A 16,154-nucleotide genomic window follows, 5' to 3' on the forward strand; every position below is an offset into this window, starting at 1 on the left:
TGATCAGAAAAGAAAAGATTATAGCGTCGAACGTGCAAGGAACATAAAAACGTTGCAATTGAGATATTGCAGCATTTTTATGTAGTATTTGCAACGTTTTTTAGTGCTGCAAAAGACCAAAATCCTTGTAGTGTAATAGCTTGTTCAATAAACATGCAAACATGCCACTTTTTTAATTAAGGAAAAAAAAAACCATAATGTATATGTTATACATATATGAGAATATATCATTAAAAAGAGCACAAAATTTATGTTCAAACTAAACAAGAAATGTGATAAAGTTTTTTAGATAAACTGCTTACAATATAAGTAATCAAATAACAAACATCAGAACAGAACTTGTACCCAAAAAATTAGGCACAAGGTCCAATTTTTAACTATATAATTTTACACTCAAATTCCAATTATAAATTTCAAAACTTTCCAAACATTGATATTAACTTTGCAACAATTATTATAGTATAAATTAAAGCGAATAAAACAATGAAAGAAAAGAAATTCAATAAATTACGTATCATCAGTAGTTATTAAAAGAAAAAAAAAATCAGTCAAGTCCACCTCACTATAAATAAAATTCTACAATAATCCAAATTTTTAATTTTTTTTCTTATTTTAAAATTTTAATATAATCATATGCACCATTTATATGCACGTCGATGCATACGGACTCGAAAAGGTAAACTAAGAAGCCTAATAAAAAACAGGCTTCTGAATCTCAATCCGGATTGAACTAAGAATCTAAATTCAAAGAGATGTATTCCTACTTATATAACACATTCTCAATCCAATTAGAATTCGCCACATTGTTCCCTCTGCACTGATTGATTTTCTAGCCTCAAATCTTTTAAAAACAACCTTCATTATTACTCATCCACTTCGATAGCGTCTCATGAGCCACCCATGAGCAGCCAACAATCCAATCTATTCGATCTTTTAGATATCTTGTTATATAATTTTTCTTTTTAATAAATACTGATTAAAAAGATTTTATAAAAATATATTTAATTATAAAATTATTTTTATTATAAAATAGAATTAACATGTAATATTCAAACGAATTTTGATAATCTTAGCAATTCCCAACCTAAATCTTAGGCCTACTGTCAATGTTATTGTACTGTCTCGGTACTTTATATTTGAAATCCACAAAAAATAAAAATAAAATAAAATAAATAAAAAAATTCAACCACGACCACTATTGACCGACAGTGGCTATCACGATTCTCACTTATTAGTTTTTTTTTTTTTTTAATAAATAGTTATGGAAGTGTATTTTAATGATTTTATAAATTTTCAATGGGTCCAACGTCACCCCCATTCACATGCTTGTAAAAAAAAAGTGATATGAAATTATACAAATGAAACCGACCATTTCAGGCTCATAATTTATTTCAATCACGATTTACATGGATTAGACTTCTAATATAATATTATCCTTGATTTGTTTCTCATGTCAATCCATGAAAGTCTAATATTATATATATATATAAAGTAATATTACATATAATCATAAAGTATGTAAATACCATATTTAACCATATATCATATAACCATATCGTGTTTTGAGCATCTAATGTTATAACAAAAATAAAGGCCAATATTTATGTTTCACTCCGATTCATATATCAAATCATACATATGAGCACACTAATTGAATGTGTTTAAGGGTAAATAAGGATCATGATTTTTTTTCCACTAATAAGAATATTACGTGCAGTTATAAAATATATAAATACTATATAATTACTTTTAAAAAAATAAAATTTATTATTAAAAAAATAATATCTTCATATAAATTTTATATTTATTTATTTTATAAAAAAATTAGACTACATTTATATATCTTACCTAACTTTTTAGTGAGGGACTATAACCTTAATTTAAGCTACATTTAGTTCTTCAACTCATCTCAATTTATCTCATTTAATTATTATAACTTTCTTAACTTTTAATATAAAATATAATAAAAAATTCAATTTTTATAAATTTTAAAATAATAATAATATTAAAAAATTATATTTTAATAATATTTTATTTAATTTTTAATTTTAATGATAATTCAATTCAACTCAACACCCAAACTAACCTTCAAGGTGGTGATAACTTGTGGTTGGATGTATGTTGGAGAGTGATAACTAAAGCACTACTTATTAGTCAGTTTAGTCTAGTAATGGAGCTGCTACGTAACTATACACTACATCAGCTGATATTAGGACGATGAAGATGATACGTACTCTCAACAATCCGACAAAATTGGACAGAACAAAAGCAAACCCGATTAATATATACATATATATGGTCCAAAACAAATGTGTCCCAGATCAGACCTGGCTCTTCCAATGCAATATCACATGGCTACTCATGTACTACGTGGAATTCTTATCTGTAGAATATATATATATATATATATATATTTTCGCAATCTCTGTTCATATGAAAATTTATCCATGTGTTTCATTTCTGACACTTTTTTTTCCTTCTTGTTTTGTAATTGATATATATTAAGTTTCTATTTTTCACATTTACAGAACAATTGTTTGTTTTTTTGGCTATCTGTGTTCATATGTTTTTTTTTTCTTTTCGATTCAAGTTTATGTTATGAAAATTTATAACTATATTAATAAAACTATTGTTCTTAATTTTATTAATTACACTCGAACGCATATATTGTATAATTCTCACTTCTAAACTATATATCTAATTTATTAATTTTAAACCTAGAAAGTACATTACTAAGTGCTAAATAATATAAATTTAAATTTTAAATATTTATAACAGGAAAATAATTTAAACAAACTGTAATATATTACATATTTTATAAATTCTCAAATACTGTTAATAATATTGGAGTAGTTAATAAAGTACAAATTAAAGGAAATAAAATACTGGAAAAAATAAACAATGCATTAATTTAAAAATAAACACTTCAATTATTTAATTACCTAATTAGAATAAAAATCTTACGATTGGAATTGAACTATAAGCAGCATTAAAATTAATATCTCTAAAAACTGAATTTTGTTAACATCTTATTTATTGTGTCAGCTACTAAGAAGTGAGCTACTCCGTTTACATGTCTGGCAAAGCAAGTAAAAAGTTGAAGAAGAAATGATACCACACAACGCAGAGAACAAAGCAAATACCGCATACAATTGAAAGATTGTAGCTTTTTACTTCATTCCTTTCATGTATTTTGCCATATTTATTTGTAACAATTAAATATTGCACACAAATAAATAATTTGAATAAACAGTTATAAATATTGAATCCAGAACAATGAACATAAAAAAAAAAAAAAAAAAAAAAAAAAAAAACCTCTTAACGTTGAGAGACATACCTAGTAGTCGATTTTACCGGATAGGAAAAAGTAGAAAATGAAGAAGGTGAAATCTATTTATCAGAAGATAATAAAATTTGAAATCATCTAGATTTTGATAGTTGTAAGTGACTAAGCACTAAGGGGTGAGTATGCACTAAGGGGTGGCAGCTTATCTCATGCTCGAGGATTTGAGGGATCAAACAGGTTTTAAAAACGTATGTAAGGGTAAAATGGGACATAAATGTTGTAACATAAATTTACTTTTCATTTCAAGATTGACGCTTTTATATATAAGAAGATATATATAACTTGATTTGATCGAAAGATAAATTTAAACACTACAAGAAAAATGACTATTTGCGGCTATTTTTATGGTCGGCGATAGAATTATGGTCGCAAAAAGCCTATTTTTAAATTTTGGTAAAATTTTTGTGTCAATTATAAAAGTAGCTGCAACAAGCACTTATTTCCGGCGGTTTTTGTTCACTGGAAAAAATATAGCCGCAAATACCCTGTTCTGTAAAACAATATTGTCATAACAAAGTTTCCGCCGTTATTATAGTTTTGTTACGGCGACTTTTTGTATTATTAAGGTATTCGCCTTAATAGATTTTCTTCACTTAATCCTCCCATCTCTTATTTTCCCACGCGGACCCATTTTCCCTCTCTTTCTCGCGCTCTCTCTCTCTCTCTCTCTCTCTCTCTCTCTCTCTCTCTCTCTCTCTCTCTCTCTCTCTCTCTCTGTGTGTCTACAGGGGGTTTTGGTTCACTGGTAGTGGCACCGTCTTCTCTTCGTCGTCTCGCCGTCGTCTTCTAGCTGATGGGTTTCTTTTATGCTCCATCACTCTCTCTTGCTCTCTCTCTCTCTCTGTAACTCATTTGTTTCTGAACAAAAACAATCGGTCGTATCGCTTGTAATTTTGGAGTTGATAGATGTATCTAGTTTAGTTGTTTTACATTTTGGTCTTTGATTTTAAAATGTATCTCTCGTGATTTAGCCATATGGATTGTCTAGTTTGCTTATAAAATGGGAAAAAATGGTAAATAAACTTAGACCCACGTGTTGTATCTCTTCCATGATCGGTTGCTTTATGGTTGTGAAGATTTTTGGTTGTCAATGGTTCTAAAGATTTCTAGTTGGATGGTTTGATTTGGACAATGAGTGTTTCTCTCTAATTTTATTTGTTGTATGAGTATTTTAATTCGTTCCAATATATAGCAAAAGCATTTAAGTCCAACATTGAAACTGTATCAGAGGCACTCTAGTCGGATCAGTATATATATTAGGGATTTTTTAGTCCATGATGGGATTTGTAGAAATGTAGTCTAGGCTAAAGACATCACATGGATTCCTACAGGCAGAGATACAAAGATACCTGAAATTTAGCCTGAATCTGGCTCAGTTGGATTGGGTTGGGTGTGCATTGGGTTTTTCGTTAGTTGAGGTTTAAACTTGACTTGGGTTGGATTGGATTGCGCCCAGTCTTGATATCATAGACATGTTGAGAATTGAAGGAATGTAGTTTACTTGTCCAGTAGTTATACCTCTTAACATCAGTTGCTTTATTCCTCAAAATACCAAACCAATTGATTCTTCGAATATAACTTGATTTGATTTGAAACACTCACCAACATATTATTCCATTACTTAATATTTATATATATGTATATATATAAACTGCTACAAGCAAAGCTAATCCATCCAAATTTCATGCCAAAGTATCAAACAACGCAAAATAGCAGGTAATAATTAATAGCGGCTAAATCATGTGTTTTTTCCAGCTATTGGACCTGCCGGAAATGGAGCAATTTCCTGTAGTACTATCTGTTCCTATCATCCTTTGACCTTTTATTGATTACTTCTTGTAAATTAAGGTGCACAAGAAATCGATCATTTGGTGCCTGGAACTATCAATTCTTATAGGGCACAACTTGGGGAGGATGTGCGATGAAATGCAAATATTCTAATTTCAAATTGTACTTGTCTGCAGGTTTTGGTATCGCGAGTTTTCGTGGTGCATCAAGAAGTAATTCCTTGGGTAACTGGGTTGATCAACTTTTCAGGGCTCAATTAATCTTCATTGGGAAAACCGTGTTCGTTGTTATAACCAAGATGAGGAGTTTGGTAATGATGAGATGCTTCAGTTTTCGCAAGTACGTACTTCAATGATTTTAGAAGCAAATAAATTAAAATCTGGCATTGCTACTTGAAATAATTTTCCAAGTGAAGTGTTGGTTTTTGTATACATAGTTGTACCGTGGTTAATTTGATTATTAATGTCATTATGTAAAAGTATTTCGATAGATTCTTTATATATATCTGATAGAATCATTACTACGGCATTTTAATTAATTATTAGCATATTTTATAGATTAAATTAATATAGACCAATCCGTCTTGGAATTTTTAGATTTTTTTTAAAGAAGTTGTTAAATAATCTAGACTCCATGACAGACGAGATTTAATTTTAGACCAACGATTGATTTAGCCAAATTATTTGCGTTGTAATTGAAACCGGCCTCCTTTAATTTATGAGAAATGATATTTACAGTCGTGGTTATGTAAGCGGCGTGCAGTCGTTTTGAAAAAAAAATGAATTAATATAAGATCCATATAAAAAAAAAAAAAAACTAACTTTTTAATCATGGACCCTACTCTTTTTCAAAGCGATTGTGCAGCGTTTACAATTCTACGAATATATATAGCATTGCTCAATATAAAAATGCGGAGTTCTATGTGACATGAAATGATTAATAAATAACAAAAGATCATGGTAAATGATTTTCAACTGATCGTGATTTAATAACACATCAAAGATGACGTAATGATAATAGTACTTAAAATAATAATGAATATATAGCACTAATTGTCATGTTGACTATATATGTATATATATATATGCATGCAAATGCATGCATATAATTGCTACCAGCTCTCTATTAATGTTTTTTGGTCTAAATATATATATACATATATACACATACACACATATATGTTGTGCTGATCAAGGACGGGGATATTGAGAGGCAAGGTCCCAAGAATGATGGTACTGGTTCAGAAAAAAAGACAACAATAAAAATGGCAATTGGGCAGGTCACTTCAGAAACGAAGAAAATCATTTCAAAAACGGCCAATGTACCGGCGTGGTGCATCCATTACTTCCATTGGGATGTGGCGTTTTTAGTGGTGTGCGTAGTTGCAGTAGCAGTGGACCCTTTGTTCTTTTATCTTCCTGTCATCAAGGAGGCTACCAAATGCATTGCTATAGATACCACTTTGAAAATCATTGCTATTTGTGTGCGATCGTTCCTGGATTTGGTTGCTCTTGGGGATCTGGTTGCAAGAAAAATAAAGAATTGCCTGACATGAAGTGTTCAGACTACGTGATTAACATTCTCAGCATTCTTCCAGTCCACCAGGTACTACTACTAATATTACAAACTTTTCTGCCTCTAATATTTTTAATAAACACAAGTTCAAATTTGAATATAAAAACTAAAAACTTATGAAAGATATATTTATAAAATGATCAAATTTTAAAAAATAAAAAATACAGGATCAGAGGAGGGGCAGACTGGGGGCCCCAATGCCACCCATGCATGTAAAGGGTCATGAAACTAGGCCCAGCCACCCCATCCCAAGTAAGAAAGTATATAATGTATTATCGTAATGAATAGATCAATTTTCATTTCAATTGAGTTGGAGGAAACTTCATAAAAAATATATACTATATCAATACCAAAACACTGGAGAATTAATGTAATATAATATATAAGATGTTAGAAGTTGATGTTATTTGAATATGAGAAGATGAATATCCATGATCTGTTTGTATTGATATTTATATATGAACAATGTCCAGGTGTTAATGCCAATTATATTTTCAGAAATGAGCACTTCAAACATCGAGAACATAGAGAAATTCTTAAATGCAGTTGTTCTTTCGCAATATGTGCCAAGAATTTTCCGTATCTACAGATTGTGGAAAATAGTCAACGAGACTAACATTCTACCGAAAAGAAGTAAGAGAGTGAATGTAGAAATTAGCAGCAAGAATCTGATCCCACCTAAAGGTTTTGTAGTGATGAGAGCTGGATTCAACCTTTTACTGTATCTTGTTGCCAGTCATGTAAGTTAATTTCATCATTATCATCGTACAGATCTCCATATCTATCTCAACAGGACGAAAACCCATAATTTATAAAGAGAGGGTCAAAGGATATATAGAAATTTAGTATATAACAAAAATTAAAAGATTATTTAAAAGTGTGCATGGGTATATATAGACTAATATAGTACGTTTTAAGTTTAAATGTAAAATAAAAAATTAAGACATTTAACATGTCAATTGATCTTAATATTTTTTTTAATAAATGAAGGTTATTAATTGAGCTTTGCTACTCATCATCCACACACATAACACATCACACATATTTTTATTTATTTTTATTTATTTTTTTAATTTTATTCTTCTTAAACTAATTGATTTCTTCTACTTTTTATTCATACACCACACATTTTCTAAGAGAAAAAATAAAAAATAAAACAATTATGTGTTGTGTGTGATGTACGTGTGAAGATGATTAGTAGAATTTCTAAAAAAGTTGTCATTTATTTTATTTCGAATCATTATTTCAACAATATTAAAAACTGAAAAAAGTAAAAGTCAATGAAAATGACATTCATATTATGATATTCAAAATTAACTAATTTAAACGTACATAAACATAATAAATCAAATTAAAAGTATTTTATTTACATATATATATATATATATATATTTGGGATTAAAAGAATTCACATCTAATACTCTTTTATTACAAAAATATATTTATTTGATTTTCGATAGGTTAAGATCGAGTCTACAAATTTCATTAGAGAAAATTATTTTAAGTTTTTTTAATTAAAAAATAAAATTTTAAAAATTTGGAAACAAAAAGATATTCGAAGAAGCAGACTTCTCTTTAAATTTTCACATAGAAAAACTATTGTAATATCGGCTTACGGATTTATGGGATTACTATATAAAGTCTGAAGCCACTATTAATCTGATCATCATGTCTCATAGCGTATATACCATACACCTTTTTTTATTTTTACATAACTTTCGATTAAATTAATGAAAAATGTGATAATTTTGGGGGGACCGGACCAGCCCAGCCCAGCCCAGCCCCCCCCCCCCAAAAAAAAAAATGGTCCCTGTATTTCATATTTTCATGATCTATAATTTTCTACTGCTTCATAATTAATTACGCTAATCAGTAATTAAGAGGTTGATGAAATAATGTTGGTACGTATGTCTCATTCATCAGGCACTGGGTGCTTTTTGGTACTTCTTCTCCATCGAACGAGAGACCACGTGCTGGTACGAGGCCTGTAAGCATGATATTAATGGATGTAGCAAGGGTATTTCTTTAGACTGTGGAGCTGGTGCTTTTGAAAATTACACGTTTTTGAATGATCTTTGCTCTATAGAAAATCCTCTCTTTAATTTTGGAATATTCGAAGATGCCCGTAAATCTGGTATACTATCGTCCATGGACTTTCTGCAAAAGATCATGTTTTGTTTCTGGTGGGGCCTGCGAAATTTGAGGTTCGTATAAACTGAATGTGTAATTTTTTTTTTTTGAGATATTTCAAAATACTTTGTTTATATGATACTTGTCATCTGTATTCAGCTAACATGCACAGGGCCAACTGTATAATTCTATTATTTGGCTGTCACCGATCTACAACGTACAACACATATGATACTTATTTGGGTTATTCCACAATCAGAAGAAAGATTGAAAAAAGTAAACGAAATAATAGAATATTATTCTAATTATCATAAAATTAATATTGTTGTGATTAGAATAGGTCCCGAATAAGAAGCGTTACATACCAGCTTGGTCCAAGCAACTTCATCAATTAGGCAGCTTTCTATTAACTCAAACATCAAGCTTTCTATCAACTTCATCATCAAGCCGCGTATTAGATCGCAAGCTTTAGATTTTGCTTGTTTATTTTGAGCAGATTATATATATATATATATATACACACACGCATATACATATTAATATTTTCTGATTTTCTGACAGTTCGGTCAAAACCTTAACACAAGTCCTTTTTATTGGGAAAACTGCTTCGCAGTTCTCATTTCGATCTTTGGCTTGCTTCTGTTTTTATACTTCATCGGAAATCTTCAGATTGGTGTCTTGTTATTTTCATTATTAATAGGTCCTGTGTATATATGAATATGTTAGAATTTTAATTGAATATTCTATATGTTAAGCCTATGGGTGCTACCCGCACCATACGGTGCGGGGTAGCCCCCCCCCCCCCCCCCGCGCCCCCCGCCCCCGCATGGGGCGGATGGGGAAAACCGGGGGCGGGGTACCCCGTCCCACATGACGGGGTACGGGGTGGGGGGCCAGTCCATCCGGCCCCCCGCACCCCCTTTCTGGGCCTTGGGCCCAGAGGTAATTTCTGGGCCATTTTGGGCCCAGAAGCAATTTCTGGGCCATTTTAGGCCCAGAAATCTCAGCAATGGGCCATTTTGGGCCCATAAAATTATAAGTAAAAAAGAAAAAAAAAAATTTCCGAAATTTAAAAGAAAAAAAAAAGTGTTATGTCTAAGAGTCTAATACGTAATAAACTAATAATAATAACTAAGCTATTACAAAATTGAAAGGCTAAACAATTACAAAATTATAAACATAAAAGTGTCCAAAGGACATTGTATCAACATTACAAATTATTGAATACAAAATTTTTACAAATCATTAAAAATTAATCATTCTAAAAAGGCTTGTCAGCTGTGGCTTGTCTTTGAGTCAAGAGGTGTGACAGTTGGGGCGGCCCGGGCTTGAACACATTTTTATGTTGCAGAGGTGCTAGACGTCTCATGTGTTACTACAAAAATTAATATTAAAATTAATAACGATGAAATGGAAATGAATATAAAAAAATTAAAATAATAAAATAAAAAATAATTACCAGGTGGTCCAAATCCAGACTGATCACCACCCTCATCGGTCTCCTTAAAATCTAAAATATCCGGAACATGAATATCATTTCCTATCGTCCAACTCTGTGTGCATATCAATGTCTCTACAGTTGTAGGAGACAATGAACTACGGAAAGGATCCAATATACGACCTCCGGTACTAAAGGCTGACTCTGAGGCAACGGTGCTAATAGGGATGGCCAAAATACAGCGGGCAATCTCAGAAATGATGGGATATTTCTTTCAGGCATTCTTCCACCATCCTAATATATCGAAATGATCATCATCATCTTGGACCATATCCGCTGACAAATAGTTGTCTAACTCAGAAACGACCTCTGTAGATTGATGGACTAGTGTGGGATTCTGTGCGAAGGTCTTAGTCCACAGCATTCTGCGCTTCTTTGTAGGAGGCCCGGTCACGATGTCTGTAGAAGGAGTTGGGGTCAGTGTATGTGTCTTCGATGTAGTACCACCCTTAATTGCCATAAACTCGTCATACAATTTTTTCAGGGTATCTCGGGCCAATTCACCAATAATGTCAGTCTATACCTGATCGTGAACAAGTCCCAACCCATATAACAAGCCTGAAACTTTCAGACGGGGATCAAGAATAACAGCCACATATAAGAAAATATTCATTCTAGTCAAATCTCCCCAATACTTGTCATATTTTAGCATCATGGAACTTGCCATCCCCCTCATCCTTTCATTGGAACCCCTACGCATATCTTCTAATTCTTCTTTTACTCTACATATTTGTTGACAAAACCCATGGGATGTAGGGTACAAAGAACCAGATATATTCAACGTGACATCATAAAATAATCCAAGAAAATCAACGAAAGTAGAAACTACCACCCAATCATCATCATTAGGCTTTCGTGATCCCCCGTGCTCATCAAAGTATTTGACATATTGGATGTCTTCACCACCCAATAATTGAAAGGCTGCCTTATATTCCTGGGCTGCCTCCAACATCAAGAAGGTTGAGTTCCATCTGGTAGGAACATCAGTACAAAGACCCTTCTTCGATGTTATGCCCGCAGCCTTTGCAGCAACTTTGAATTTTTCCAATCTTGAAGGAGAAGACCTCACCCATTTCACAGCCATTCTAACTCGGACAACCGAGTCATCAACATCTTTCAACCCCTCAGTCACAATTAAATTCAAAATATGTGCAGCACATCTAACATGCAAGTATTCACCACCCAAGAATGTCTTATTTGCATCTTTAAGATAATTCTTTAGATATCCCAATGCGACATCATTAGATGACGCATTATCAACAGACACAGACAAAACATTTTCCAACCCCCACTCCTTTATTGCGGCCTCCAATGCCTTCCCAATCGTCTCACCCTTATGATCAGTTATTTGACAAAATTTAATAATCTTTTTGTGCAGAACCCAATCAGCATCAACAAAATGCACAGTCAACGACATGTAATTCATATTTTGGATAGAAGTCCAAGTATCGGTAGTGAGGCAAACTACCAAACCCGCGAGTTGGCCCCTCAAAACATCTTTATCACGAAGGTACATCTTCTTAATATCCTTTGCCACGGTGTGACGAGAAGGAAGTACAAATCTGGATTCCAACTCTTGGACAAATTCTTAGAACCCTTTACCCTCCACAAACTGAAAAGGCAGCTCGTCCATGATAATCATACGAGCTAACTTCCTTCTACACTCATCGGGGTTATACTTCGTATACCCCTTCAATGTTGGCCCCCCGGCCCCACTACTCCCATCAGCCATTTTAATATCTAGTCTAGATTGGCCCTTCTCTACTAAGGATTTTAATATTGGACTCTTCTTGCATTGTTCCTCTAGATGGACCTTCAGCTGGGATGTACCATGTTTCCTATAGTGACATCCATACATTTTCCCACAGTGATTACATTTAGCTTGTGGGTTGTTGGGGTCCCCACCCTCTAGTTTGGTAAAGTGTTGCCAAACTATAGATACAGGTTTCTTGCCCTGTGTGGGCTTCGGAGCAGGGCAAGGTGTACTCGTTATAGGGGTAGGAGTAGGGTTAGTTTCTGGGGTAGGGGTGTTGGCTGGGGAAGGCGAGCTATCACTGAAATCCGAAGACATTCCTGATTTTCCAACAAAAAAAAAAAAAATTCAAAGTACAATCCAACACAATCAGCAAAAACTACATTCATAACTATTATTGATGTATTAAGTACTTTTTATATATAATGATGATAATATGAATGGCTACACTATAATAAGTTTTTACACCTCATATAAGCAATTCCAAATAATTTGATTAGGAAGAGTCGAAGAGAGATGCTTCATATTTTTAATAGGCATTATTTTAATAGGCCACTTTAATAGGCATTATTTTAATAGGCCACTTTAAAATAGACATTATTTTAATAGGCCACTTTAAAATACATTTTTTAATAGGCATTATATTCTTCTCTCTTTTCTCTTTTTGATTTTATATAATTTTCAAATTGATTTTTTTTTAAACAATTTTAATTATCTAATAGTTATAATTATTTAAAACTTTTAAATAAAACAAAAAGTGCTTGATAATATGCTTCATAGTTTTGTTCTCTCATTTTTACTTTTCATATATTTAATTTTATAAAATTCATTTCTTAATAGTTACTGACATTAATATTAGTATATTGGTATATTTTTTAATTTTTTAAAATCTTGAAAGATGTTTAAAAAATATGAAAATGAGATATATGTTAAAAAAAATAGTTTATTTACCACATGACAAAAGAAATAATAATTTATGACAGAAAAATATATATTTTTCCGAAATTTACTATCTTACTAAAAAAACTATCTTATTAAATTTTCACTTTAATAAGAAAATTTATTTTAAATATTATAATATTTTCATCTCTTAATTTTTGTCCAATCATTTATCTCTATTCCAACGTCTAAAAAATATAAAAATAAAAGCAACATTCATAACAAGTAACAACTCAAAAAATGCAACTCTGATAAAAATACATTTAAAACTTTTCAATTAGAATATATAAACTTCGTGACTTTTTTTTTAATGAAAATTTAATTTTGATTTAGGGGTTTCAACCCCTAAATCAAATTAGGGTTTCGGATTGGAACCCCAATCCAAAACCCTAAATTGATAGGGGTTTCAACCCCTAATTCAAAATTAGGGTTTCGGATTGGGGTTCCAATCCGAAACCCTAAATTGATTTAGGTTTCAACCCCTAAATTGATTTAGGGGTTTCAATCATGAAACCCCTAAATCAATTTAGGGGTCCGAATCACAATGAAATTAACAAAAAAAAAAAAAAAAACAATCCATTCAATCGGGAATCCAAACAATCACACTATCCGAAGACATCCACAGCACACAATCCAAACAATCCCATCCTCCATCTCCGATTCAACCCCATCCTACCTCCAATCTCTGATCAAAACTAAAAAAAAAATAAAAAATAATAACCAAACGGAGAAAATCAAAAGGGGAGGAGAAATGTTACCGTGCGGCGTGCGGCATGCGTCCGGCCTCGTGCGTCGTGCGAGAGAGAGGGATGATGGAATACGTGCGACGGTCGGACTGGTTGCCGGTGGGAGGAGGGAACACCGAATGGATTAGGCCGAAGGGGGTGAAGCCGTGAAGGGACTCGGGAGGGGAGGGGAGGGGAGGGGAATCAGGGGATCGAGGGGGGGGTTGGGTTATGGGTTAGGGTATTTAGAGAAACGGCGCCGTTTTGTGGTGGACAAAACGGCACCGTTTCTCTTATATAACTTTTATATATATATATATATAATATATTATATATATAGGTGCGGGGCGGGGGAAACACGGACCGGGGGGGTCCGTTTCAGTCCCCCGCCTCCGCTGGGGGTTGGGATACGGGCCGGGGCCCCCCGCCCCGGCCCTAACGGTGCAGGGCGCCGCGCCCCGCCCTATGCGGGGGCGGGGCGAACGGGGCGGGGCAGCGGGTTCCAGGGCCCCGCTGCCCACCCCTAGTTAAGCCTACTTATTAAAAAGGTCTGCTCACATGTGAAGGTATAAATTTAAATTTATTTGATCAGGAAAATCTTGTCGACCTTAAATAAACAGAATCTTCCTCCAAACTAGCTAGATTGGAAAAAATTTCCTCCAACTTATTTAAAAAGCGTCACATGTTAGAATCTTGTAAACTTGAGTTTCAATCATTTTAACAAGTAATAAAACCTCTATCTTTGGTGATTATTAATTAATAAAAGATGCAGGCTAGTCAATTATAGTAAGAATATTACATAATAGACTTGATAACTTTAGATCTGTAATTTATGAGTATAATTTTAATTACAAACTGATTGACTTAATTGTGATGTGGCAGATATACATGCAGTGGGATGCATCTAACAAGTTGGATGAGATCAAATCTAAGTGGTTGAAAAACAAGGAGGAAAAATTACATAGCATCGAGAATTGGATAAGCAAATTGGGCCAGCTCCCTGACGATTTGAAAAACATGATCATGGACAATGTGACACGAATACTGGAAGATCAAAACAATGCTTTTGATACAGAGAATCCATTCCCTTATCTTTCCGAAGAGATTAGGAGACGGATTAAGATCAATCTCTGCTTGCCCCTGCTAAGGAGAGTGAGTTTTGATCCCCTGGCCTCGTTTTAATTTTTATGCTTAATGGAAAAAATTCATTCAAGCGAAAATCTCAGTTATTTTCCATAAAAAAATGCATCAAAATTAATTGAATGGAAAGTAAGATCGAGGTAGTGGTTTAGTTACAACTTCGTTGTTATAGTTAGATATAGTTGAAAAATATCGTTTCTACAATGACATTCATCCTGACTCACACTAAGGCCTCATCTAGTTTCACAAATCTTTCAAACAATCTTATTTTATATATCTCAATATTTAAATATCATTCAAATACAAATATTTTTCAATTTCAAATTTTCAACTTTTTCATGTAACTATTATCTAATTATTACAAAATTTTCAAACTTTCAAATAAAACAAAAAATAATTCATTTTTTCAAATCCGAAAATAAAAATTATATTAAAAAATTATATTCTAACCATCTTTTAACTTTATAATTTTTTTCCTCTCCTTTTCTAAAACCCCATAAAAATTTAAACTCAAATAATTTTTCATTATTTTTCACAAATTATCTCTATATGATTAACAGATTTTTCGTCTCCTCTGCATATATAACTAGACCAGGCCAACTACTGTTATGAAATACTTTAATTGATTTTTCATTTTAGGTAGTTAACTTATAAACCACTTACATGTGCCACGTGATAAGTATGGTCGCTCAATTTTGCATGAAGTCTATTTTAGCTTTGACCTCATGTTTGATTTGAAAAGAGTACTATGCACGGATGTCCATCTCGTAGAAGTTGGTATATATTATCTCATCAATATTTAATTAATTAATCAATCTTGTCAATTGTTTGTGAGCATGCAGGTGCCAAAATTCCCAAACGAAAGTGAAGAATTGTTGTCTAAGCTCGAGCATGTGCAGTATAAACAGAACCGTTTAATTGTTGGGGAGGGAAAATTACTGAATGAGATGATTTTCGTAGTAAAAGGAATTGTGTGTACGTGTACAAGTAATCATGATTATGAAACTGAGTGTCCTGATAAATGTGAAATCATCGGAGAAAATCTTGTACAATGGGTGCTGGAATCTCCCAAACAATCCAACCCTCCCTCATCGGAAAAGAATTTCAAATGTCTGACAAAAGTTGAAGCTTTTCGTCTTACGGCTAGACACCTCAATGATATACTTCAGCTACATCCATCCAAAGAGTCCAGTCCGTACTTCAAAAAGATACCAAGTCTGCTATGCAGTCACTGCCTCCAGCAGCTCCCCAAATAATTTA

The 16,154-nt window shown here is 32.8% G+C and overlaps 1 protein-coding gene across 1 annotated transcript; it reads left to right on the forward strand.

The window, feature by feature from the left end:
- The first annotated feature begins 6,279 nt into the window (after positions 1 to 6,279).
- On the forward strand, positions 6,280 to 14,936 carry LOC122298931 (cyclic nucleotide-gated ion channel 1-like). Its single transcript, XM_043108776.1, has 5 exons — positions 6,280 to 6,739; positions 7,183 to 7,453; positions 8,796 to 8,917; positions 9,401 to 9,514; positions 14,637 to 14,936. Exons 1-5 carry the CDS (start codon positions 6,575 to 6,577, stop codon positions 14,934 to 14,936), a joined length of 972 nt encoding a protein of 323 aa, XP_042964710.1. The 5' UTR covers positions 6,280 to 6,574.
- Positions 14,937 to 16,154: the final 1,218 nt, after the last annotated feature.

The sequence above is a fragment of the Carya illinoinensis genome, chromosome 16 (genome assembly GCF_018687715.1).
Source record: "Carya illinoinensis cultivar Pawnee chromosome 16, C.illinoinensisPawnee_v1, whole genome shotgun sequence".
In the NCBI taxonomy this organism is placed as follows: domain Eukaryota; kingdom Viridiplantae; phylum Streptophyta; class Magnoliopsida; order Fagales; family Juglandaceae; genus Carya; species Carya illinoinensis.